At 49.1% G+C, this 24530-nt stretch overlaps 1 protein-coding gene and 3 long non-coding RNA genes across 5 annotated transcripts; all 4 read left to right on the plus strand.

Moving 5' to 3' along the window:
- Nucleotides 1–1322: 1322 nt before the first annotated feature.
- On the plus strand, nt 1323–6602 carry LOC128810798 (uncharacterized). Its single transcript, XR_008438133.1, has 5 exons — nt 1323–1402; nt 2496–2726; nt 4248–4460; nt 4850–4881; nt 6388–6602. It is a non-coding gene; the product is annotated as an uncharacterized LOC128810798 (long non-coding RNA).
- A 6985-nt stretch (nt 6603–13587) lies between these two features.
- LOC128810433 (uncharacterized) lies at nt 13588–18394 on the plus strand. The gene is made up of 13 exons (XM_053983238.1): nt 13588–13983; nt 14257–14321; nt 14436–14621; nt 14805–14953; nt 15211–15358; nt 15566–15750; nt 15833–15970; nt 16241–16355; nt 16528–16665; nt 16898–17074; nt 17200–17355; nt 17504–17605; nt 17967–18394. Exons 1-13 carry the CDS (start codon nt 13866–13868, stop codon nt 18204–18206), a joined length of 1917 nt encoding a protein of 638 aa, XP_053839213.1. The 5' UTR covers nt 13588–13865; the 3' UTR covers nt 18207–18394.
- Nucleotides 18395–20858: 2464 nt separating this feature from the next.
- LOC128810847 (uncharacterized) lies at nt 20859–23032 on the plus strand. Of its 2 annotated transcripts, XR_008438159.1 has the most exons (5): nt 20859–20928; nt 21032–21308; nt 21611–21717; nt 22251–22392; nt 23011–23032. It is a non-coding gene; the product is annotated as an uncharacterized LOC128810847 (long non-coding RNA). The 2 variants fall into 2 exon arrangements; XR_008438158.1 differs by lacking the exons at nt 20859–20928; nt 21032–21308 and having other exon boundaries at nt 21463–21717.
- Nucleotides 23033–23036: 4 nt separating this feature from the next.
- LOC128810845 (uncharacterized) lies at nt 23037–23943 on the plus strand. Its single transcript, XR_008438157.1, has 3 exons — nt 23037–23123; nt 23444–23631; nt 23700–23943. It is a non-coding gene; the product is annotated as an uncharacterized LOC128810845 (long non-coding RNA).
- The last annotated feature ends 587 nt before the right edge of the window (nt 23944–24530 follow it).

A 24530-nucleotide genomic window follows, 5' to 3' on the forward strand; every position in this document is an offset into this window, starting at 1 on the left:
TACAGGGTACAGCTTAGGAGGCAAGTTAGGGTACAGGAGCACCACCTCTCCCCCCAGCCCTAACCTCAGCCTAAGCAGCCCCCCTAACAAGAGCCTTTTCCCTTTTCAGCCCTGCCAGCAGCAGCACCACACAGCAACCCTAACAGCGAGAGCACACCGGAACGCTCCCGCTGGGACAAGGCAGTGACCCTCACACCAGGACAACGACAGAACCCTCAGAGGACAACAGGACCCCCTGGAGAAAGGTAGGGATGACATCTGTGGGCTAGAGAGCACCAGGAAGGGTTTGGAGGCTGAGCAGGTTTCCTTGAGTGTTTTTGCAGGACTATTAGGAATATTTAGGGGATTTTGGAAGGCTTCTTAGGACTTGTCTGGTGTCTTTTAGGGCATTGTTACACCTTGCTAAGGGCTGTTTTAGAATTCCTTAGTGCATTTTAAGGGTCAGGATGAGGGTCAGACAGGCTGAACCACTAGAAATGCAGAGTATTACTGGAATCTAGTGCAATGCTTTGGAAAGGTGCCAGTGGAGGGCACATCCTGGCTTGTTGGGATTTTTTGGAGGTGTCCGGCCACTCAGGGCCACAGGCCCCTCGAGGCAAAGATCAGCCTTTTTCCTTGGGAAAGAAAAGTGGCCAGCCCAGGTTCCTGATGTCAGTTTGTAGGGTTCCCTTGGGACTGTCAGGGCAGCACAGGTTTGAGCTGGGGGCAGCTTGGGTCTGCGACACATCTTCGATCGTTTGGATTTTTGGAGGTGTCGGGCCACTCAATGCCACAGCCCCCTGGAGACAAAGACCCGTCCTTTTTCCCTGGGAAAGAAAAGTGGCCAGCCAGGGCTGTTAAGACTCGTTCTGTGCCTTCTTTGGGGGCCAGGAAAAAGGGCTGAAGACTCGGGGCTCTGGTGTCATTTGGGGCACCCTAAGGTCCCTAGGAGAGGGACGCACGCTGCGGCGGAGGAGCAGGTGGGTGGTGAATGAGGGGGGGTCCTGCCGGGTGCCGTCCCCCCGAGGGACCCAAAGCTGCCCCAAAATGCACAGGGAGGGGGGTGTGTAGAATACTACATCCTGTCAAGTGCTTCGTTTTTATAGGTATTGGTAAAAATAGGAATTTGTCTCTAAATTCATTTGGAAAGAAAGCTAGAGCAGCCCCAGGTCTGAACTGTGAGGATAAGGAGGGGCCGGCTCCTGCCGGCGGCTGTTTTAGGGGCTTTGCCTCAGCTGATTTTACAGGGAGCTGCTGGAGAAGAGGAGTTTATGGGCGGCTCCTGGGGCTGTCCTTGCAGGGACGGTGACAGCTTCGGACAGGGTCTGCGGAATCACCTGGATACGCACTTGGATACCTGGAGCATTGCTCAGAGGAGGTGCCGAGGAACAAACCTTTGTGCCGGGTAGCGGCAGCCAAACAGGTGAGCCCATGTGCATTTGTAGCGGGGACATTTCTCCTTTCCCTTTTAAATTTCATCTTGCCAATCCCTCCCCGGTGCTCCCAGAAAAAAAAAAAAAAAGGAAAAAAAAAAAAAAAAAAAAAAAAAAGTATTTTGAGTACAAAAGAAATTCAAATTGAGGGTAGCGACTTGTCTTCCATTATTGACCGTGTCTGAACTGGTGGGGGATCCCCTTTCACGTGTGGTTTTGAGGGTATTGATTGAAGGCAAACCTGCCTTTTCCAGGATGTTAGGGGTATCCCAGGGGTGTCAGGGAATCCCTGTGTTCTATTTTAAATGGAAGGGGGGAAATATTGTTGTCGTATGATGGGTTTGATTTGAGGGTAACCCCCCCACACACCATTTTCATCACCCTAAGGTTTAAATTTGGGTGGGCAGCCCTGTTGTCCCTACTTTTAAAGGATTTGGATGGAGGTAAAAATCCCCCTTTCCCCATCATTTCTGTCGCCAGCCGGGGGTCTATGTACAAATCAGGAACGGGACGGGACTGCTGAGGAAGGCGTCTCGAGCTGTTTTATTTTTTTGCATCACTCTCATGACATGGTTATGACAACGGGAAGGTGCCAGCAGCTCACATCCCCGCCAGCAGACCAAGAACTTAATGTTAGAATTTACTTTAAAGTTTTTTGACCAGTCACACGAAGCAAAAGCATATTGACACCCGTTCTATCCCACCACTGCAAGCACACGTACCTTTGGTTAAAACAACGCTCGCTTTTTTCCAATGCAATGCCTGCTCGTAAGCCTTAAAGCACAATGCACAGGGCTCCATTCTTAAGCTTAGAACTTCCTAACATCTCGCTAGATACACTTTTCTGTGGCTTAGGGAGTTATTCCAGACAAGTGATAATACACAGCCCATTGTTCTATTTGTAGTTAACCTCTACTTCTTATATAATTTTTCTGCTGACAAGTCTTATGCTTAGCTCGAATCGCAGTTCTGCTGTTTCTGAGGCCTGCCTTTTGCAGCTTTCCCAAAACCCTCTGGTTTGAAAGATTCCCACAACTTGAGGGATTTCATTTGAGGACAAGCCCTTCTTTTCTGCTCTTATAGGGGATGAAACTGAAGGGGAGAACACATTTATTTGCCCTTGTTGAAGTGAGGCGAGCACCTGAGTGTGGCGTAAGTTCCGGGGGTTGAATTGAAGGAGGCTGCAGCTCTCGCAGCGTTTGAAGGGTTGGAATCGGGCTGTGCCGCTGCATTGGAGGGCGCTTCTTCTGCCCCTGGCCCGGCAGCCAAGGCTGTGGCGCGGGAGCTGCTGGCGTTGCCTGGGGAGCTGCCGAGGTGGAAGGGGACTTGGGCGCGGCCGGGCTGGCGCGGGACTGCCGGAGCCGCGCCGGAGCGAGGCGTGCGGAGCCGCGGGGAGCTTTGCCGGGCCGGCGGGCGGGAGAGGCGGCGCGGGCGCTGCGCCGGTGCCGGCCGGTGCCGGCCGCCCCGTCCGCTCCGGGCGCGGGGCTCGGGCGCCGCCGGGGCCCCCTGGGCCCGGTGCCGGCCCCGCCGGGCAGGGGGAGCGGGCGGGGGGCTCCCGGCGCGGCGCCGCCTCTGCCTGCCGCAGGAGCCGCTTTCCTGCCGGGAGCCGCGCTCCGCCCGGTGCCGGCAGCGCGGCTTTTCATTTTCCGAAGGTCCTTGGTGTAGCGGTTTGGAAGTGGTTCTTAGGAATTGGTTGTATCGTTTTGTTTTGTTCGTAGCTGGTGTATGCTAAGGGACATGGTGTGCTTCTTGAGTGTTATGGTTCTTGGTTCAGGTGCTGATGGCAAGGGTTTATTTGGATTGAGTTTTGTTGTTGGATTTTTTTTTTTTTTTGATGGTGTATTATGTTTTTAAAGGACATGTTTTTAAGGTTCACAGTGTTTTTTATGGGTCGTAGCATGAAGTCGCGGGTAGGTTTTAAATTCTGTTCTGGTGGCTCTTATTAGCGTATGTAGTGTTTGTTTTGGTGGGTTTCAGGTAGTGTCCTGGAGTTAATTGGTGAGGTTTTTAAAATATTGTTATCTGCATTATAGTTTATTATAGGGATTTTATTTCTTTGGTTGGTTTGATTGTAGTGTATGTTTTATGGTTACGGATCCTTTGGGAGATACTGTTTATGGTTACATTTATCTTTTGGCATCCTGTTTATTTCTAGGTGGTATTTTTCTTTTGATGGTTGAGGCATTGTGGGTTCATTGAGTTAGGAATAATTTTTGTATTGTTTTTAATGGAAGTGTTTTTTTGTAGTTTGATGGATTTGGTTGTTTTTTATTAGTTTTATTTTGGGAACATGGGTATTTATATGGTGGAATTTTTTAGGTAGTTTTATTTTGGTAGTGATTTTTTATTTCTTGGTGGTTTAGATTTTTTTATATGGTTAATTAGGTTGGTGGGGTTTTTTAGTTAGTTTTATAGAGTATTGGTTGCTCTTTATGAGCTAGTGTAGAGGTAGAGTTTTGGTTATTTTTTTTTAGTAACAGTCAGGGTCTGTTGTACGGTTTGGAGTTTAGTAAGTTGGTTGGATTTATTTTTTTAGTGGTTTTTGTGATTTGCTGTGTGGGTTTCTATATGGTTGTTTTTTATTTCTGTTTCATTTTTGTGATCTGATAAGAATTGTTAGTGAAAAGAGTGTAGTGTGTTTTTTTTGCTGGTAGTTGGTTCTATGGTGGCGTTTCTTTAGTGTTATTTGGTTTTGGGGGTTTTTTGTTAGTTAGAGATTAAACTTTTTATTTTGGGGTTTATTTGTAATGATTTTTAAGGATTTAGGGCAATTTAGATTTTTGACAGGGTTGTGCTGTATGATGAGAGTAATTTATTTCTTGTATTTCATTGCAGAAGTGTTGCACACACACTTGTATTTCATTATGGAAATGAAGCAAGGAAGCTGGAGAATAATCAGTATGAAAATCAGGGGCCTGGCTTCTCATTTATGTTGAAACAAGCAAAACTTTTCACCTGCTTGCTTTCCATCCAGCAAACGGCTGGACTCTAGCTGAGCCTCACAACAGCAGCTTGTAATCCCAAAATCCGGATGAAGCCCCAAGTCTGGTTTGTTTTACGTGCCTTTGCTGGAACTTGGACTATTTTATGTGGCTGTTAAATATACATGTGGCATGAAATCAGTTGAAATATTATGCAGCAATCATAGATGATGATAACTGTAGATCTAAAATATCTTGTAAAATAATAAGAATTAAAAAATGGTTGCCAGAAGCTGAAATTACATAGCTGGTGGCAGCTATTGCTCTCTGCTTTGAAATGGGTGGGCTGGTCTGTGTTGTGTATTTGAAAATCTGTTGCTGTTGTAGCAAAACCTGAAGTAATTTAATATGAATTTAATGAATGAATTTAATTTAGTAATTTAATATGAATTTTATGTTTTTAGAGACCATTGAGTAGAAATTAAAACCAAACACTTTTTTTCCTTCTTTATGCAGGGGATTTGGGAAGCAAGGATTCCAGTGCCAAGGTAAGCGACAACTGCTTTGCTGGCACACACAGGTGGTGGCACCTCATTTTGAAGGTACCCAAAACTCGCCAGCAGCAAGGGAGAAACAGTCCTGGGAAAACCAAGCAAACATCATTGCCTATGTGAATTCTAAAAGAAGGCAATTATTCAATTAAGTAATTAGTGATTTTTATATAATTGACATTGAACAATCAAGTAATTATTCATACTGTGATAATATAAAAGGTTGGATTTGTTTGTTGGTGGTTTTTTTTTTTAATCCCAGCACAGTAAATATTGTATAATCTGCAAGATTCTACCTTTTCATGGAAATAATCTGTGCAGTTTAGCTTTGCAGAGATCATTTTTCTCATCAGAAGCTCTTGTCTGTGTGGGTGTTTTGGAACATGGATTCACTCTTTAGTCATATGGCTTCTTTTCATAACCCAAAGTCCCTGGTTTTCATTTCCCTACAATGCATGTTCAGGAGGACCTTTGGCTTTATCTCTGTATTAGGACAAGACAGTTCTGCCTTACGTAATACTGAATTACAAAAAAGAAAATTCCACCTGTATAAAATCACTGATTTAATGAATCTGCTAACCTTGAGAAACTGAAAGCTGCTGTAGTAGAACTGCAAATGCTGTATTCTCACGGAGCCTGTACTTCTGCCAAATACTTACCATTATTTAGCATTTAATCATGAAAAAACCACGCCCAACTAGTGCAGGTTTTTTCCTTTGTCATACGGTTGCTTACTTAGGATGAGCTTTTTGTTGTCCCTCTCACTTCTCCACCTTCTCCCTGTCCCTTCTGCTGCAGCTGCATGTTGGGTATTCATTAGTTGGCCTTTCCCTTCCTTCTTTCATGGCATTTCTGATGGGTATTTGCTCTTGCCTTAGAGCACGTTTGACTCTCCTGAACATTGCTCTTACTTAGCAGTTAGGGAAATGATGGATTCTGTGGTGTTTTTGTGAAAGTTGATGTGAGCTGATGCTTCTTGAAATTAAACCCCTGAGAAAGTGGATGTCAAAGACTGATGCCTATTAAAGATTAGTGATCAATAAGTTTTCTTTCTGCAAGTTGAGCCTTGCAGACACACACACAGAGCATTTCCTGATGGAGCTAAGCAGACATCCATGATTTTTCCTCTGTGCCCCAAAACATTGATATGAAATTTTGTAGCTATCGTCCAGGTTTTTGCCCCCCATCACATCCAAAGCAGCGCCGTAGATGAGTGTGCAGTGCTTAGGTGGTAATGGAATGGCATTTCCCCAGTCTCATTCAGGACAGCTCAGTGGTTACTAGTTCAGGAATTATTTAGAGGTTCATTACAGATTCCTCTTGGTATACAGAAAATAATTGGGGCTGCATTATCCAGCTTAGCTTTTGCAGCTTGCACGGTGCTGACTTTCTCCTGTCTCCCAGCTGGGGGCTCAGGCTGGGCAGGATGCCCTGCCCTGAGCCACAGATCCACCCTGGCCTGGCAGCTCATCCCCAGGCCTTTGGGTTTCCTTTCCTTTTCAGTTTCCTTTCCTCTGCCTGGAATTCCTTCTACCATCGTCATTCTGCTGAGCCAGGAGCAGTTCTGCTGCTGAGGACTGATCTGTACAGAGCCAGCTGAAGTTCTGGAGTCAGTCTTGTTTCCCCGGCAGATGCTATTCATGGATACAACCAAGAGTAAAAGCAGTAGGGCAGCTCTGTTTGTTCTTAAGTGCCTCAGAAGTGACTCTTTTTAGGAATCTACACAAACTTGACTTCTGTCTGTATCAGAGCGAGAACCTACACTTTTTCTTTGAAGACTGCTGTATCCAGTGGTTTTGTCTGTTTTCTTGGTCAAAATCTCTGAGAAAAACTCTGATTATACATGGTTTGTAGCAAGCTGTTGTTTGTGCTCTAACAAGTTTGAGTAATGGGGTTTTGTAACCGTCATTCATTACACTTGTGTTCAAAATCAATGCGTTCGTACTCTTGGGATAATACTCTTGAAAACATAAAGCTTCCATGATAAAGTTAAGCCACCGAATCAATGTTTTTTCAGTTGAACTTTCTGAAGCTTCTGTCTAAAGCGTCACCAGCTAAAGCTGGAAAGTCCAATCAGTGATCAAAGTTACTGAGAACATGAGGAATTAAAGCCAAAATTCTGAAACTAGAAGGTAGGCTGTAGAAAAAAAACCCTAAATTCTATAATCTATATATTACTGTCTTTACAGAGAAGAATGACAAATGGAGAATTAAGTGGAATTTTCAGTAGGACACGAAGGAAAGAATACTGCAGCGACAGCTCTTAGCATGACTGCAGTTCTTGGTCCTTCAGCGTTTCCATTATAAAAAGCCTTTTCTACTCTGTTTTCAAGAGTGTTGTAAAATCTCTCACTAGATACAAACTTGATCTCGGGCAGAATTCAGAGCTGGGGGTTTTGTTCTTTCCAGTTGTTTGAAATTCCCCTGGCCTTTTGATACAAAGGGGAAGAAGAGGAAGGCCCACAACAGCCACACACCACACTCAAGTGATGTTTCTACGATAAAAAACTGCAATTCTATCAGTGTTTGGATTAGAGTGCTTTAATTAAACAAAAGGTCTTAGTTGTTGTGCAGTTTTAAGTATTACAGCAAATGTAGTATGTTTTTATGTATTTTTTAAATTTCCATTAAAAAAGTGTCACACAAAATGCAGTCCTAGTTTTATTTTTGAGATGCCCTCAAACAAAATATTTCAATATTTTAATAAAGATTTTCTTAGAATTTAAACTGTGCTGTAGTGAAATGATCTGATTTTGGACCATCAATACCTTTCTTCATTGGACTTGCTTAGATCCTGTTCCCACTCGTATGTTATCACTTTGGTTTTCAGATTTTGATGCCTGTTTCTGCTGTAGTGTTCAGCTTCAGCATTCCATAAAGACATTTAAATGAGCTCTTAAGAATTGAAGAGAATTATTTCCATTTATTTTCCTAAAACATTTTGCAATATCATTATTTTCACCTCCTTATTTATGGGATCCTGATGAATTTGCAAGAGACAGCAAATTAAATTTTGGTGTGGTTTTCATGCCCTGAATGTGGCAGAGGGTCAGGTGCAATTGCATTATTACCACACAAATGCTCAGCAAGGGACAGTCCACATCCTAAGTAGTTTGTCTTTCTTGATGGGTGTATTTTAATGTGGCTGCTGAATATTCCAGCAAACAGAACCTCAGAAAGACTGCTGAGGTTTGCAGCCAGGAACTGGGATGTGTTAGTTCATGGAGAGGAGGCAGAATTCTGTTGCACGATTGAAAAGAAGTTTTTTAGATAAGGGGGTTGGGGATCATGAAGTAGCAGTGGAAAAGGTCTGTCTTTGTGGCCGTGTGTGGGCTGGAAAATCAGCTTGAAAGACTTCAGCTGGATTAGTGTTCACATAGGGATAGGATTCAGGAAGAATTTCTTCACAGGAAGGATGGTCAGGCATTGGAAGGGGCTGCCCAGGGAGATCTGGAGTCTCCTCCATCCCTGGAGGTGTCCAAGGAATAACTGGATGTGGACTCAGGTTTCTGGGCTGGTGATAAGGTGGGGATTGGTCGCAGGTTGGACTCGGTGCTCTGCGAGGTCTTTTCCAACCTCAGTGATTCTGGGATTCTATGCAATTTTTATTCCTGTTACTAGAAAGCATTTTGCCATTTGATATTTGTGGTTTGTTGTTGATTTATAGAAACATGAAGTATTTTCAATATTGTGCTTGTGAAACAGGAGTTCTCATTCTGCTGTTTTGCTTTGGCTCTTTGCTGTTGATCATGTCTGTGGCAGTGCAAACACAATGGGAGGATTATTCCAGGGAGTTTTGGCTTTGTTTTGTTTTCTTACATTGTCAAGCAGGCCCGCACGCTGTCTGTAGCACTGAAAGCTTTCCTCTGAAGTGCACCTGCAAGAACAAGTTGAAAAACAGAATAATTTAAACCTTTTTCAATCTGCCACAGCATGAAAGTTCCTCGTTTGAGACAGCCAACTTTAAATTAAGCAAGCAATTAAGTTAAATTTTGGCTTCATCATTCTTTTGATAGACTGTTCCACTCTTGAGTGTAACCTACACTTGTTTCTTTCTGTTGGATTTGTAAGAAGCATTTTTCTGGCAAACAGAGATCAACAAATAGGAACTCACTCACTAAGATGTGAGGAGCCAACATTGTAGACCATGTATTTCTGTAGAGGTTGTTGGAGGTTGTTTTAAGTTCAGCACTGAAGGCTCAGCACATTTCCTCAGGGCAGAAATATTTTTAGTTACAGTCATATAAATGTGATCAGCTCATGTTCCTGATCAAGGGTCTGTTGTTAATTCTCTCCTAAATGGTCAGAATTTGTAGTTATTGCAGCAAGGTTTCCCTCTTTTACATGGTTGCTGCAGGCTTTACTGAAGTGCAATATTCTGCTGTAGTTCACCCATGAAATACATTTGGCTTTAGGAGAGTAATGAGCTAAGGAAGAGTTTCACATTTGTGTCCTAATTTGCATAAATAAAAATTAGAGAAATCAATTGAAGCAGATCATTATGCTTCCCTATCTGAGCAACTATTGCTCTTTCCACTGTTTTTTCCTGTCTTCCCTCAATTTCTTTTCAGATCAGCTTTCTCTGAATGTTGAATTTTACCTTCCATTCTTGCCCTAAGCTGCTTGGAACAGCTTGTGCCACGCTGGCTCTGGGCTGGGCAGACATCTACAGCAATTCCTTCAGTAAAAAGGAAAACGGGGACATTTTATTAGTTTTTAATACTCAACTATTGTAACATTGGCACATCAAACCAGCACTTCATTTCCTCTGCATTGTTTATCTTTTATCTGATGATTCTTGACCTCTCTTCTACAACAAAAAGACCAAAGAACCCCTTGGTGCCACCTCATTTTTAAATCATGTCTTTTCATTAGAAATGTTGTATTAAATGTCTGTGTAGTGATTTGGTTTTGAAACTAATTTTTCATGTTCTATGATCTGAAGATTTGAACCAATGAAAACTCTGACCACTTCCAACCCGGTTGACACACAGAGTTTTTCATCAATGCTCAGTGCTGACATATTTATAGTAGGAGTGGCACCATTCTTTTCTGTCTTTGCATCAAGACTTAATACTTGGTTTTCCATCCTGAAGGCTGTGTTTCCCCTACAGTTTCTACTTCCTTTTACAGTCTTCATTTTCCTTTGTAACCTAAGAAAAATCTATTGCCTTGTGACATTGCTTCTCATAAAAATAATTTCTCTTCCTTACTTGGAAATATTTTTGCCAAAGGGTGAACAAGACATAAAGCAAGTTCTCTTTGCTATGCCAGAACTGCTCCTCTTGTGTCATTATCATTTTCTGTGGTGAGATGGGGTATTAAAGACCAGGGCTTGAACAATGGGGGTGTTTTCCTTTGTGCTCTTTATATTATTTATTAGTTATGTGCTACAGTCTACATTAATTAATGCTGCTGTAAGCCTGAGACTGAGAAATTAATTCCATGGAAGGCTGTGACTGTGGAGCTTGAAAGCCAGCGTGAAATCTTCTCCAACAGGAACTCAGTAAAAACACACTTCCAGCAGCTGCCTCATGAATGTATTTCCATGTGCATAACTTGGAGGTATCTGTTCAAAAATGGAACCCCCCAGAGCAAAACCCAAACAGTTACACACGCTCCCAAAAAAAATCACAACCCAAACAAAATAATAAACAGCACCTGGGAGCATAAATTGAATCTGCACTCAGTTTCCATGATTCCTCGCTCTCCTTTGGCCTTTCCTTTGGCCTTTTGCCCTCAGCCTGATCTGTGGACTGTGCATTTCTGGACCTCTTCTCAAAGGGCAGTAATTTTACTGACCTGCAGATAATTTGACATATACACACACAGAGATAAGATGCTTCTTGTGCATTTGTCTTGTCAGCTTCTATTTATTGTTCCTCCCCTCGTTTGGCTGTCCTTACTTTTCCAACATCTGACCCATTTTATGAGGCAATATGGTGCCATTAATTGCTGATGCCTGTGGAAGTTGAGATTGTTCCTTTTTCTGCAGGTGAACTCTGAGCGATCTTTGAAAAATTGCCCATGTTCTGAGTTCCTCCTGAGAACAGCAGTGATGGGTGAAACTCCTGAGTCTTAATGAGTGCAGACCCATCAGTGCTGGTTCAGACCAGGAGAACCCTTTGGAAATGTGTATCCCAGTCATCCCAGCTCTGTCTGTGTTGCTGGGTGGTCCTGGGGCATGGAGCTTGTTTTTGGTTCCTGGATCCCACTGCAGCTCATTGGACATAAAAGCCCTGCCATGGAGAGCTTAGTTCACAGCATTTTCCTCCACAGATGTGCTCCCGTTGGCTGGCTCTCTGCATCTTGGAGAGCACAAGGTAGGCATTTCTGGCAGCTGGGCATCAGCAGGCCTTAAAATGGGGGCGTGTTGTGGAGCGAGCCCAGCTGAGATACCCTGAGAGGAGCCCAGTGCTCCTTGCTCCTCTCTGCTGACACGGGAGCGTCTGTCTGCCTTCGGGACGGCCCTGGCTGTGTCAGGGGTGCTACGTGGACACGAGACAGCCGGTCCTGTCCCGCTGGGTCCCAGCAGTGCCTCGCAGCAGTCCTGCATCCACGTCAGGATGCTGGCCAAGAGAGGCCCTGGAAGCTGAGGCAGCTGATTTTAAGCTTTTGCAGATACACGCAGGGGATGGCCAACAGTGCTCCCTCAGGATACTGCAGTCCTCAAGTGCCTCCCCAGAGCTGCCTGATGCTGCCCACTCCTTGTGGCACCAGTTGCTTTCCTCTGGAATGTTCTACCTCCCCCGAGAGTGAAGAGGGAGCTGGAGAAAGAGCTTGCCAGGCTGCTCTCCATCCTTTCCCAGCAGCCCTGGCTGAGTGGAGAAGCCCGAGCTGAGCGCAGATGTGCCAATGGAACAGCCGTGCACAGGAAGGCTCGGTGGGAAGGATGAGCCAGGATCCATAGGCCTGGCAGCCTGAGCTTGCTGCCAGGGAAGGCCTTGGAGCAGATGCTCCCGAGTGCCATCCCACGGCACGTGCAGGGAACCAGGGGGTCTGCTGGAGGGTGGGAAAGCTCTGCGGAGGGACGGGGACAGCTGGGGCTCCTGGTGGGCTGTTGAGGGCTTCTGTGGGAATGTTTGCGGGGGGTTGGTCTTGGGGAGCGTGTTGGGGAAGGAGTTGTCTGCAAGGTGAGAGGTCTAGGCTGGAATTGGAGTCAGCTTGAAGGCAGCATCTGTGCTTTGGCACAGCTTTGCTTATGGAGGGCAGCAAGAATATCTGTGACTATTTCTGTTCATGGTCCTGATTCTCCTGCAGGGAACAAGATGGGAGAGCTGTACTTTATTGGCCACTTAGATATCTGTACTGGGGGAGGATGAGCCCTTCTTCCATCTACTCATTTGTTTGGGCTACTTTTGTAAGACTGAGTGGACTACCATTCCTTGAGAGCTTTCATTCCTTAAGAGAATCACGATATTATCATCCCTTCATCGAAAACCATTTGCACTGAAACATAAACTTTAAGAGATTTAGAGATTCTAGAGGAGCTAAGATTTTAGTTAGAGATAAGCCTTTCTAGAGTTAATTAAAATAAAGGGATTCTGTAAGTAGGCCTTGATGAAGTTAAGAGTTAGTAGTTAACTAAGAATTGATTGCTTGTCAACACAATGTTTAGTGAGCTGAGTTTATAATGAAGACTATAGAAACTGACAAATAGCTTTTAGGAACATAAGACAATTGTGGGCCTCCTCTGTTCTGAAACCAATTGAAGACAAGGAATGGGAGTTCTACCAAGGTTCATATTTGCATTGAAAAGGTAGAAAGGTCAGAATGAGGAAGACTTCATTGACTTCCTCATTTTGGGACCCCTCCCCATGAAAGGGACCACCGACCCATTTCAAGGAACAAACTACGCATGCTTAATAGCTTTTGAAATGATTAGCACAGGAAGCGAGGAATGGGATGTACCATAATGATGAATATGTCTTTGTATTTTAAATATTCAATTCTTGTGTGGATAAAAGGACTCTGTAATCATTGGAAAGGTGCGGTGGGTATTTGGGAGCTATCCCGCACACTGTCCGGCGTCGCAATGAACATACACTTTCTAACTTTAAACTGTTAGAGAGTTTTTGTCCGTCACAGTTGGATATTGGTGCTAGATCAATATCCATATTTCTTTAATAAATCAGCACACCAAAGAATGGCCTTCTTTTTGCCTCTGTATAGTGCTATGTTTCCAAAGTGACTTTCGATGGAATGTGTTAAGGCAAATTAATTGCTGCTTTTAGATGGGAACAAACTTCCAAATCCTTCACATTCTCCGGCAATCGCTATTAATTTGAGAAGTTTGCAAATGTTGGAAACTCCTTCAGTTGTGCAATGAGAAGTAAAGCCTTTAAGAATTGAGGATTCTTAAATGCCCTGATCCCGCAGAGCAGGGCAGGGTTTGCTGGTGGTTTGAGCTGTTCCTAAAGATCCTGTCGGGCTGTCTTAGACACTTGGAGCCAGGGATTCCTTCCAACCTGGGCCATTTTGGGGGGGCTGGGGGCGGCCCCAGGGCAGGTGACAGTGTGTGCAAGGTCCCTTTGTGACACGCTGCACCATGGTCAGCCTGGAATGGAACAGGACAGGGTTTCCAAGGGCCCTCCCTTTGTGACACGTGGTGACATAGGAGCTGGCGGTGACAGGAGCACGCCACAGTGCTTGGTGCACATATCAGGACAGGACAGAACTGAGTAGTGCTGTGAGGAGCCCCCCACAGCGTGCTCATTTGTGTCTGACCCAGCAATTTTCCAAGGCGTTATTCCTGCAGCTGACCTCGCGGCCAGACTGTGGGACTTGGTGATCAGAATCATTTACGAGGAGTCTCCTGTCATTGTGGCAGGAGCCCTCCAGACCACAGTGCAGGACTTGCTGTCCTGCAGCCTTCCTGAGGCTCCTCTGTCTCAGGTGTCTTCAAGGGTCAACTGCAATTGTTGACTTGGATATATCCTGAGACATCTCTCTAGAAGGTGCCTTCAAGGCTAGCTGGTGGAATGGCGGGCAGATTTCTCAGCCTGTGCAAAGTGTTCAGGAGGGGAAAAAAGAAAGGCCCTGGAGTTGCCCCAGCACAACAGCCTGAAGAGCCAGAGCAGATCCAGACACTGCAGGATGGTGAGTGGCAGAGTGGGGCCACAGGGCTGATGCCTGCAGCCAGCTTGACCCCATCCTATCCCATCCCATCCCATCCCCTCCCATCCCAGCCCATCCCCTGGGGACATGCCCATGGACAGGATGGAAGAGGGGCCAGGCAGACACCCCACAGGGGCCGTGCTCCATCCCCTGGGGCATCCCGGGGCTCTCCCTGCCTGGGGAGCGCAGGGCTGGGCTGTGTTCTCCGGCCTCTCCCGCAGCCCCTCAGCTCTGGCTGCGCTCGCTCTTTGCCAGATGCAGCCCTGGGCCGGACACAAGAGCGGGAACCCGCCCGTGGCCGCTTCCACAGAACCCTGAAGGTACCAGCAGCCATCCCCACCTGGGCTGGGCCTGCTGTCACTGCTCAGCCCAGCACCACGCTTGGAGCACTCCATGGAACACTCCCGGCTTCCCTGTCCTTTGTTCTCCTGCAGATGTTCCGGAGGTTACTGCACATTCGGCGTAGAAAGACCTCAGTGAATGAGGATGTGGCCATCACAAACACCAAAACGAGGGAGACTCAGGGCCTCACAAATACTGGTACCACGCCTGCTCCAACTATGATTGCTGCTCCCGCTATGGATTTTTTCAAAGAGACTGCTGTTCCTCCTCAGCAGCGGGTAAGCAGCCGGGGGCCAGGCCTGGAGGCCTCCCAGGATGGTGTGTCCCCTCAAGCCACAGTCACTGGGCCCCTCAGCCTTTGAGGCCAGCACAGTGTGGCAGGAACAGAAGCACTTCTTGGGGGAAGCTGGGCAAGTTTCTCCCTTGGACAGTGCTCCAAGTCTCCCCCATGTCTCCTCCAGGTGCCAGCCAAGGTGAAGGACATCCACCAGAGTCTCCTGTCCCACGTCTCTGCGGATGCCAGGCTGCAAAGGGACATTGTGAGGCTGGCAGAAGAACACCCTGCTGACGTGGTGCTGACCCTCCTGCGCTGTGCCCCAACGTGTGACAGGTACGGGGCCCACGAGTCTTGAGAGCTCAGGGCTCAGCAGCCTTTAGGGCCCGTGGCCCTGCGCAGCCTGTCCAATGGGGTCTGCCAGACAGGCAGAGAGGCCCAGGACCCTCGGGCCCCTCTGTTTCCTGAGCCTGCTGCCAGTGCTCCTTCCCTGCCCTTCAGGGCACCGGGGCTCTGTCACCTGGGCCCCCACAGCTGCACAGGGCATGGTGCTGTGACTGAGATGCCCCTGACACAGAGCTCCCATCCCACAGAGCAGCTGCAATGATGTGGAGAGCCATAGGCTCATCGGGACCAGCAGTGGAGAAAGTGCTGCCAACACTGCTCTGTGTGATGGAGGACTGGCCACAGCACAGAATGTGCACCTCCGATGGGGACAACGAGGATGTTTTTGCCCTGGCTGTGAGTTTCTGGACCTGGCCTCTGCTCGCCCCCAGGTCACCTTTCCAGCAGCACTCCATCCTCTCCATGCCCCAGGCGCTGGGCTGAAACCGGGGCTAGGGGCAGGCTCAGGGGGCACCAGGCCCGCTGCTCCCCCTGCCTCTGCCCTTGGGCCCTGCCCATGGACACCTCGGCACTGAGCGCTGCCTTGGGCTGCTTCTTTTGCAGGCAACTCTGGTGATCTGGGTGATCGTGCCCGTGTACAACAAGGCGACGATCCCTTTTACTGGGCGATTGTTTGTGGCTCTGCTCTTCCATGTTGCCATCACCACACAGCAGATGCCACCAGAGGAAGTTGGTCACTTCTGGAGAGCGTGCTGGGAGGAACACCGCCTTCCCAGCGAGCCCAACAGGTCCCAGTCCTCCTGTCCTTCCCGTGCCCTTGTGGCCAATGCCAGTGCTCCCAGTGTGACCTGGGCTTTGCTCTGCACACAGGTTTGCAGTGCAGGCCATGAAGGCTCTGCTCTACCGACTGCCGAGTGACAAGGTGGTGATGGCTATGGAGCGCAAGCGTGGCTGGGACACACTGCTGCGTGCTCACACCCAGCACTATGCCGTGGGTCTGCTGGCCAGGTGAGACCCCCTTCTCCCCACTGCCCCCGGCATTTGTGCCCTGTCCCCAGGTGCCACTCACAGTCCCTGTGGTCATGGGCCAGAGGGCCTTGTCACCGAGGAACAGCTGAGCAGACTGGAAAAGGCTGGGAAAGGAGGGTGCCCAGAAAGGGCTGCCTCACAACGTGCCCACATCCCCTCCAGGGATGCTGGGGAAAGACCGGACCTCTGTGACTCAGTCCTGGGAGAGGATTGGTCTCCCCACCTCAGCGCCTTTTTCCCCCCTGCCAGGGAGATGCACCATGTCTCCATCCTTTTCTGTTCTTGCATCGCACCCCACGTGCTCTGGCACCTCAGCAGGGAGGAGCCGTGCTGGGATCTGCCTGCCCTGGCATTCCTTGTGGAGGTGAGCCTGTTGGTCAGCGCTGCCTCGCTCAGCTGCCTCCCAGCTCCCTGCCCTCTCGTAGCCACAGCTGCCTGGGACGGTGCCCACGCCCTGTGCTGCTGCCTGGGCCCAGCCCTGTGCGCTTCTGGGCTCCTGCCGGCCGGCTCCCCTGTCACTGCCCTGTGCCTTTCAGGTCCTGGATTGCCTGGACTTGAGTAAATGTGGTGGCAGCGTCCTGAACATCATGTCAAGGCACCTCCAGAGTGAATGCAGTCAGAGGCGTCGCCTGGCACTCAGAGGCCTCGTGCTGCTCAGCAAGGATCCCTCGATGGTGAGAAGGGGGCAGCAGCTGAAGCTGCGCCGGGCAAAGCAGCCCCGTGGGCTGGCAGGGCTTCAGGAGCTGAGGCAGCTACTCCCAGCTCTCCTGCCTCACCTGCCCCAGTGCTTTGGGACAGGCCTTTGGCCTGTGGGCCCTGCAGCAGCAGGGTGGGGTTGCAGTGCCAGGGCGGTATTGGCCATGCAGCCGTCCATGGCTTCCCAGCACAGCCTTGTGTTCCACACAGGCCGGAAGGATGTGCAGTCTGTCTTGCAGCCTTCTGGAGCTGCTGAGGGATGCAGATGGAGAGGTGGTCAGCATGAGCCTCCGTGTGCTCACGAATGTGCTCCCGCACCACGGCATCCTGCGATCCAGCATCATTGCCCCAAAGCTGGCTGAGGTGCTCCTGCTGCTCTTTGACCACGTAAGGTTCTGCATCCTGAGCCACAGGCATCAGGTGCTTCCCAGAAACTTTGTGCCCTGTGGATTTTCAGGCCTTTGCCCAGGTGGGCCTGGAGTAGCTGGTGTAGGTCTTTTCCTTTCCTCTAGAAAAACAGCCACGTGCAGTTGCTCTGCATTCAGCTCTTCTGTAAGCTGATGGAATTGGTAGTGGATGAGGGGAAAAAGCCCCTGAAGACAATTGTGAACAAGAGCCTGTACACACTTTTAATCTACTGCCATGATGACAACTGGCACGTGGCAAAGGTGAGCATTTCTATGATGCTGGGAGGGGGCTCGGCTGCCTCCTGCCCTGGCGCCTGGCAGGCTGCAGCCTCCTCCAGGCCTTGGCACAGGGACAAAGGTCTTGTGCCCTGGGCTGTGGGGCCATCTCTGGGTCTCTGCTGCTCTCCAGGCCTCTCGGGAAACGCTGCATTGTGCGGCCAAGTTCCTGATGAGGAGAGATCTCGAACAGCTGGTGGAGAAGGAGCAGCTGTCAAAGTTTGTCAAGTGCCTGGTAAGAATGGCCTGGAAGGCCCAGCCTCAGCCTGGAGAAGCCCCCTGAGCGCGGTGCTCAGTGTGTGGGCTGGCAGCTGTGCCCCTGCCCGCTGCTGCACCCAGAGGCCGCGCGGGCTCTTCTCCAGGCTCCCGTGGGTCCCAGCCGGGTGCCGATGGAGCCCCGGCCCGGCGGGGCTGCGGGGCGGCACCGCGGCTCCCCGGGCAGCAGCCGGCCCTCTGCCCCCTCCAGAGCCCGGCGCCAGCGGCTGCTGGCCGGGCCTCAGGGCTGTGCGGGCAGGGGAGGCCGGGGCTGGGCGCAGGGAGCGGCCGGCCCAGGGGCTGAGCCCGCGCCAACTCTTCCCTCCTGCCGCTCTCTCCAGCTGGCAGAGGACAGGAGCCGAGCGGCCGAGCACCTGCGCCCTAACACTGAAATTCACGCCAAGTTAGCCCTAAGAGCTGAAGAAGTGGGGTCATCCTCTGGATCCAGGCAATCAGTGTCCCAAGAACAGCACCAGGAGACACTGAAGAGCACATCACCTCTTAGTGCTGCTGGCGCTCCAGGCAGAGCTGACGCTGGCCACAATTCTTGTGGCTTCAGCCCTCTCCCTGCCTCTAGATAGCTCCCTCCCTCTAGATAGCTCCCTCCCTCCAGCCCTCAGACACTGTCTGTCCCCTTTTTTTCCCTCCACTCTTCCTGCCTTTTGACAGCTCCATTCCTCTAGCCCTCAGACCCTGCCCATTCCCTTTTTTTACCTCCCCGCTCATCCCTTTGTTTCATCTTCCATTAATAAAGAGTTTGGCTTTTTCACTTTGCCTCCGTCTCTGTGGAGATGAAACTACGCCAATCCCGAGCCCTGGGACACACAGACCCCTGCTGCCCTTCTCTTCCACACCGTCTTTTGTGCACACACACAGGAACGAGGGCAGATCAGGCTGGAAAGCTGCCTGTGCTGAAGCTGCAGTTCCACAGCACTGTGGAGCTGCAGATCTTGCTGAGCACCCTGGAGCCCCTGGAATTTGGAAGAGCCAACCTGAGGATGCTCTGAAGCCAGCTGTGAGGGATTCCATGGCAAGCATCCACGGAGGGCAAAGGAGCTTGGAATGCTGGAAGGTTTCAAGAATAGCTTCCTGAAAGCACAGCAGTGCTCCATCCCTGCACAGCATGAGGAAGAGGACAGAACCAGCGACCATCCGGGCTTAACAGGGAGCTTTAGGTGTGCCTAAGAGCAAATGAAGCAGCAGCGCGGTGCCCGAGACTGGGACGCGCCACCGTGCCAGTGCCCGGAGCGCTGTCAGGCAGTGCTGGGATCCCGGGTGTGGTTCTGGTCTCCAGAGGTGAGGAATGGCAGCCCCAGGCTCAGAGCCAGTCAGAAAGCCAACCAAGTGAGCCCACAGAGAGGGCACCCTTCCAGTTTCTCTTGGGCATGGCTGCAAAACAGCCCCTGCTGCTTCTTCCTCCGCCTGTGTTTGGGGTGTGCTGCTGGCAGAGGCAGCCAGGTTGTGCTCTACCTTCCAAAGCCTGTTGGGAGCGGGCATGAAAAGCGCTGCCTGCACAGCGGAGAGTCCTGGAAGGTGCTGGTAAGAGCATCCTGTGGGAACAGGGCTCTGGTCTGTGGCCGGGAACAGCCTGGTTTTGGTGCCGTGAGCGCAGGCAGGAGTTGAGGCAGGTGAAGAGGCAGTGAGCAGCTTGTGTTTGTAGAGGGCCTGGGGCTGCACGTCTGAACCTCCACCTGGAAACGCACTTGGGGGACTAGGAGCGAGAGCTGGAGTGCCTGGCCTGAAAGGACATGAAGTCCTTCAGCCTTGCCAGCGTTCCTTAAGGGTGTGTTGGTGTTCCCCAGAAAAGCTGCGCCTTTGGGAAAACGCCTTTGGAGGAAAGGGGCTTGCTTCTCAGGGAAAGCGCTTCCCAGGGAGCTCCCAGTGAGGCAGGTGCAAGTGGGCACCGGCGGAGGCGCGGTCGCAGCGCTCACGGGCCGGGGGCGGCGGGCGGGGGGCGAGCGGCGTCGGAAGAGGGCTGCACCCCGCTTTCCTGACCCCCGCACGCGTCCCTCTCAAGACGCTGGAAGCGACCGCGTGCTGGAAAATCTCGCGGGGTGGCGTGCAGGCGGCGCAGGCGGCGGAGCGGGGCCCCGGCTTTCCCCGCCCTTTCTGCCGGCATCTGTGGAAGGTCAAGCGAGTCGTCCCCGTCCCGCCGCGTTCCCACTGTCTCCACTCTCACACAAACCGCCCCCCTCCCGGCCCCCCTCCGCTGCAGGGAAATGCAGGAGAACGCGAAAGCATCGGGGCAGAGCAGCCGCTGGAGGTGCCCGAGCCGTCTCCCCCTTGCCCGCAGGGCCGGAGTTGCCCACCGCCGGGAGCTGACAGGTACGCTGACAGCACGGGCGGCTCCGGCACGCTTTGCCTCGCTGTGTTCCGGTGCCGTGCTGCTGCGGGAGGACGGGGCCAGCGCTCCAAAGGCCAGAGCAGAGCGCTGGCGAATGGGAGGCGAGGAAGGCTTGGGCTAAGGATGGATTGAAACCGGGCTGCCTGTAAGTGCGCAGAGAGACCTTTGTCATCCACGCTGCCAAAAGGAGCACCTGGCACACCCTATAGGTGTGCCTTGTGTTTCACGTGTTTTCATTTCCTGTTTGTGTCATCCCAAAAAGCAGGGACGGAGCAAATGGGACTGGTTTCCACTATTGCTGTGTGAAGGCTTTTTACAGGCTGCTGTATTGATGTCATCTTTTTTTCACTCCAAGCTTGGCTTTTCCCATTCTTTTCCCGTGGCTGCTGAATTGGGTGTCCCCAGGAGGGCTGGGTTCCTCAGCAGGGGTCTTAGGAGTTGCTATGGATTCTGATTTTTCTGAAGCTGTATGGAAGCGTGCTAGCGAATCAGCTCTTTTCTCTCCTGAAAAGCTTTCCATCTATGTCCACCCGTGCATCTCTGTGTTTTAATCACGTAGCCGGACGCACTCAAGTTTTTACTTTCTAAGCCAAAACCTGTAGCAGATGACCCGTTCGCTTTGTGTGTGTGAGAAGGGGCACTTGTGCTGGAGACCTGCAGTGGGGAAGAAAAGATGGACTAAATGTGCTCTGGGGATGGGCACGGGTAGAAACGCACAGAAAGGCAAGCAGTGATGATTGCGGAGGAGAAATGAGAGGTGGTTGCTTCCCATCCGTGAGGACTTTCCTTGGGAATGATCGATCAGAGAGCATATGGAAGTAGAGAGCATCTTCTGGCTGCTTCTGTTCTGTAAACTTCTCCCTGGCTTCACAGGTCCGTGCTGGAGAGTGGGAGAAAGGTCCCTGCTGTTTGCCGTGTCCTGGGTGGGCACAGAGCTCTGACCTTGGCCAGATGGGCTGGTGAGTATTGAATCAATCCCTGCCTCCTCGTGAACAAGTTGTTTGAAGGAGTTTGAGGCAGGGACAGCTTTTAGCCGGCTGCAGTTCAGTTTCTTTCTCACAGGTTTCCGGGTGTTTTGATCCTGACGTCACCAAACCCTCAGGTTTGCTGAACTGGGGCTCTTACCTGTGTGACCCGTGAAATGTCCCGGAAGCTGATCGATGTCTTTGTGCTCCCGCTGTGTTCATTTGGGCTGTGCTTCAGGCTTCTCTCCCGGGGCCCTTGCCGTTGCTGTATCTCTTGGATGCCGTGCAGAACGGAATCAGGCAGCCAAGCCTCAGGTTCACCTTCTCCCTCACCCTCTGCGCTGCTCGTGTGGCACAGCAGATCCTGAAGCCAGGTACTGGAACGTGCTGCGTGTGTCACTGCTGGGGTGAAAAACAGAGCCCTGGGGAGTGTCGATCCCCTCACCTGCTCTCTGCTCGTGCGCTCTTGCCTGAGCTTTTCCTCCTGGGCAAGAGAAGGGGAGGGTGGGCAGCAATGGGAACGCGCCTCAGAGCAAAGGCCTTCTGCAGTTGCCGGGCTGTTCTCCCAGCTCGGAGCGCTGCACGCTCACTGACTGCAGCTTCCACGAATTGTCGTCCGTGCTTGTGGATTGGGAGCGCTGTCCTCCTCCACCATGCCAGCTTTTTCTCTTTACAGAGGAGCACGTGTACATAAGGGTAAAGAGATTCCTTCTGTCACACCGGTGTTTGGACCTGAGGAAGGTACCAGGCTTTCTCCAGCTTTTCTACAGTTTTGATTTTGAGGTGAGAGTCCCATTTTAGGTACCCAGTAATTCTTCAGAAATGTATTAGAAACAGCCGCACAAATAGAATGAAACCTCATTCTCCCACAGGTAGTTAATTAGAAGCGTCTTTCTTCTGTTTCATATAGGAATTCAAAATGTTATTTCTGTGAGGTTTTTGTTGTCTTCTTAATACTAACGCACAATGAGTTGTGCTGTGTATGCTCTGTGAGCACGAGAAGAGAATGTTCTGCCCCGGCTAGCTACAATTCCTCTTTGAGTTTAGGTTAGTAACTTGGAGTTCAACTGAAGTATTTTAGAAACAGCAACTTGTAAAATTCCATTTCCACTGCATGTTTGGGCTGCAGACTGACTGTTCCCAATGGATGTTAGCGATTAAATTTGATAGGAATGGAAAATTGAGAAGTCCAGAACAAGCTGTGGTAATTCCTGAGCTGGCACTCGGAGGGAACCGGGGTTTTGTGCTCTTAGGAGCAGGTATCCTTAGGAAATGTCGGAATGTCTGACGGTGGTATTTTTCTTTGTGGCTTCCAGTACAAAACAGCACGAGTGGATCCTCAGATTTCTTGGGGAAGGGCTGCGTGACAAACATTGCTGTGAGCTCTATGTCTACCAGAGGATTTTCCGGGTCATTCTTGCCTTTCTCAGCAGTCCTTTGTGTGACCAGGGCTCCCAGGTAAGAATTGAAAAAGAACAGTTCCCAAATACCCCAAAACCACAACAGCTTGTATTGGCCTCGAGATCTCAAGTACCAAACAGAAAGGAATAGCTGATTCTGCCTTGGTCCTCTTGAAAATCTGTTCCTTGTTGGTTTTGTGGATTTGTGGAGGGAGAAATAATTTTGCTTGTGTCTAAACCAGTCCCATCCTTATCCCCTGAAACTGGGACCGGTTCCTGCCGTCGTGGAGCCTCACGGGGGTGCCGTGGTTTTGCTCCTGCAGTCGGGGCCTTTTCTTTTTGGGGTCTCTATTCCCCCAGCCAGCACGTTTGTCACCTGCACAGTGCTTCGGCAGGAGGGAACCTCGCCTGCCGGGAGCTCTCAGGTTTGGGAGCATCCACCCTGAGGATTTCAGGTATCAAAACCTCGGACAAAAAGAGAAAACTGTCTTGCTACCTGAATACTTCTTGTAAGAGCAGCACGTTGAAGGGAGAATGTCTTTCCTTCTCTGGAGTTGCTGAGAACAGGCGGTGTTCGTTTTAGCTGGAAGTTGATGGGGTACCAGCCAAATTGCTCATTTTATTTTAGATAATCAGATCTTGGCTGTAAAAGAACAAGTTGCATTCTCTGTTTCAGAGTCGTATTCTGGAGGTATGACAGAGTGCTGCCCGTGTCACCTCTAGAGCTGCCCATGAGCTGATAGAGGATCACAGCCTCCTCTCGGGGGTCCTGCACAGCTTAGAGAAAAGGTAACCAGGGAAGTACGGGAGAAATGGGGACAATTTCCTGTCCACGGCTGAAGAATGACGTGGCTGAGGATGAAAGCAAGGGGGACAGACCTGGAGACGGGGGCACCCCGAGGGCTGCACTGGCAGAACTTGCTGAACTCTGAGGTGTCCCTTGTGTTTTTGAGAAGAGAATCAAGAGGCTTTCAGGTGGTGGTGGGAGGGACGATGGTGGGGGGGCTGTGTGATTTGGGAATCACTTCCTTGACAAAGCAAAAGGACACCTTGTGCTGGTGTCTTTAGCTTTTAAATTTCAAGCAGCCTCAGTTCCCATCCTGTCACAGGACCTGCTGCACAGGAAGTGGCACAGTAATGGATTTGAGCTGTCTAGAACGTTATTTCTCCTCCCCTTGCCTCTCCCTGACAAAAAAAAAAATCTCTTCTGCAGGCACAGAGTGCCCTGACAGGTTCAGGCAAGTGCACCAAAAGTGCCCTAGAATATGGTCCCCCGTAGGAGATGGACCAGCTGCTGGTGAGGATCTGCCTTTCAAATGTGGTTTTCTTTTTTTTCTTTTTGTTCTGTTTTCTTTTGTTTTTCAGGTTTCTGGAGAACAAGGTGATAAATAAAATGATTTCCTTACTCCATCCTCTATGGCTAATAAATTTAGGAGACAAGAGAGAAAACAGGAATCGGTCCCAGATGCTGCTGTTGAGATGGATATATGATCTATCTATCTATCTGTATATAGATATATGTATATACGTATATCTGTGTAGTGATAATAATGGGATTTTTTATGATACGTTGCTTCACCGTTTTATATTTTTAATAAAGTGTGATTTTAAGTTATTAGTTACGATATTTTATTATAGTTATTGGCTAAAGTAACATTTTCTTGTATTTTATTGGTATCAAGTAATTAATGTTAATCATTAATTGGTAAGAGTTTGTAATGAATTATTAAGCTGTGAATATTGTTCATTAAGGTACGTCTTTTTTAACTGTAGGTATTTTCATGTGTTTATATGGGTTTTTATGTTAATGATTTGGGGTTTTGATGTTATGAATATATTAGTATTTTATTAGGTTTTTCTTGTTAGTTTAGTTGTTTGGTGTGTAGATTATTCATGAAGTATGTTTATCTATAAATGTTTTAAATTTAAGTTATAAATCTACTTGTTAAGGATTTTTGTAGAGTTCTATGTAAAAATTTAAATCGGTAGGGGAGATAAAAAGCGGTAATTATTAATAAGATGAGTATTTTAGTTTTTAATAATGATTTAAGTTATTTAGTGATGTTTTAATTCTTGAAAATATTATTTCGTTATTTTTTATTTATGTGTGATTGATTAATTTAAAATTTTTGTAATGTTTTTGTAAATTGATTTCTTGTGATTTCATCAATTTATATATTTTTTAAATGTTTTATA

The sequence above is a fragment of the Vidua macroura genome, chromosome 8 (genome assembly GCF_024509145.1).
Source record: "Vidua macroura isolate BioBank_ID:100142 chromosome 8, ASM2450914v1, whole genome shotgun sequence".
Classification (NCBI taxonomy): Eukaryota; Metazoa; Chordata; class Aves; order Passeriformes; family Viduidae; genus Vidua; species Vidua macroura.

Bases quoted from the DNA above. Each gene is read 5' to 3' on its own strand.
- LOC128810433 (XM_053983238.1), top strand. From the start codon at position 13,866: ATGGCGGGCAGATTTCTCAGCCTGTGCAAAGTGTTCAGGAGGGGAAAA. The intron at 14,954-15,210 runs GTACGGGGCCCA...CCCATCCCACAG, and splicing joins TGTGCCCCAACGTGTGACAG to AGCAGCTGCAATGATGTGGA. The intron at 16,666-16,897 runs GTGAGAAGGGGG...TGTTCCACACAG, and splicing joins TCAGCAAGGATCCCTCGATG to GCCGGAAGGATGTGCAGTCT.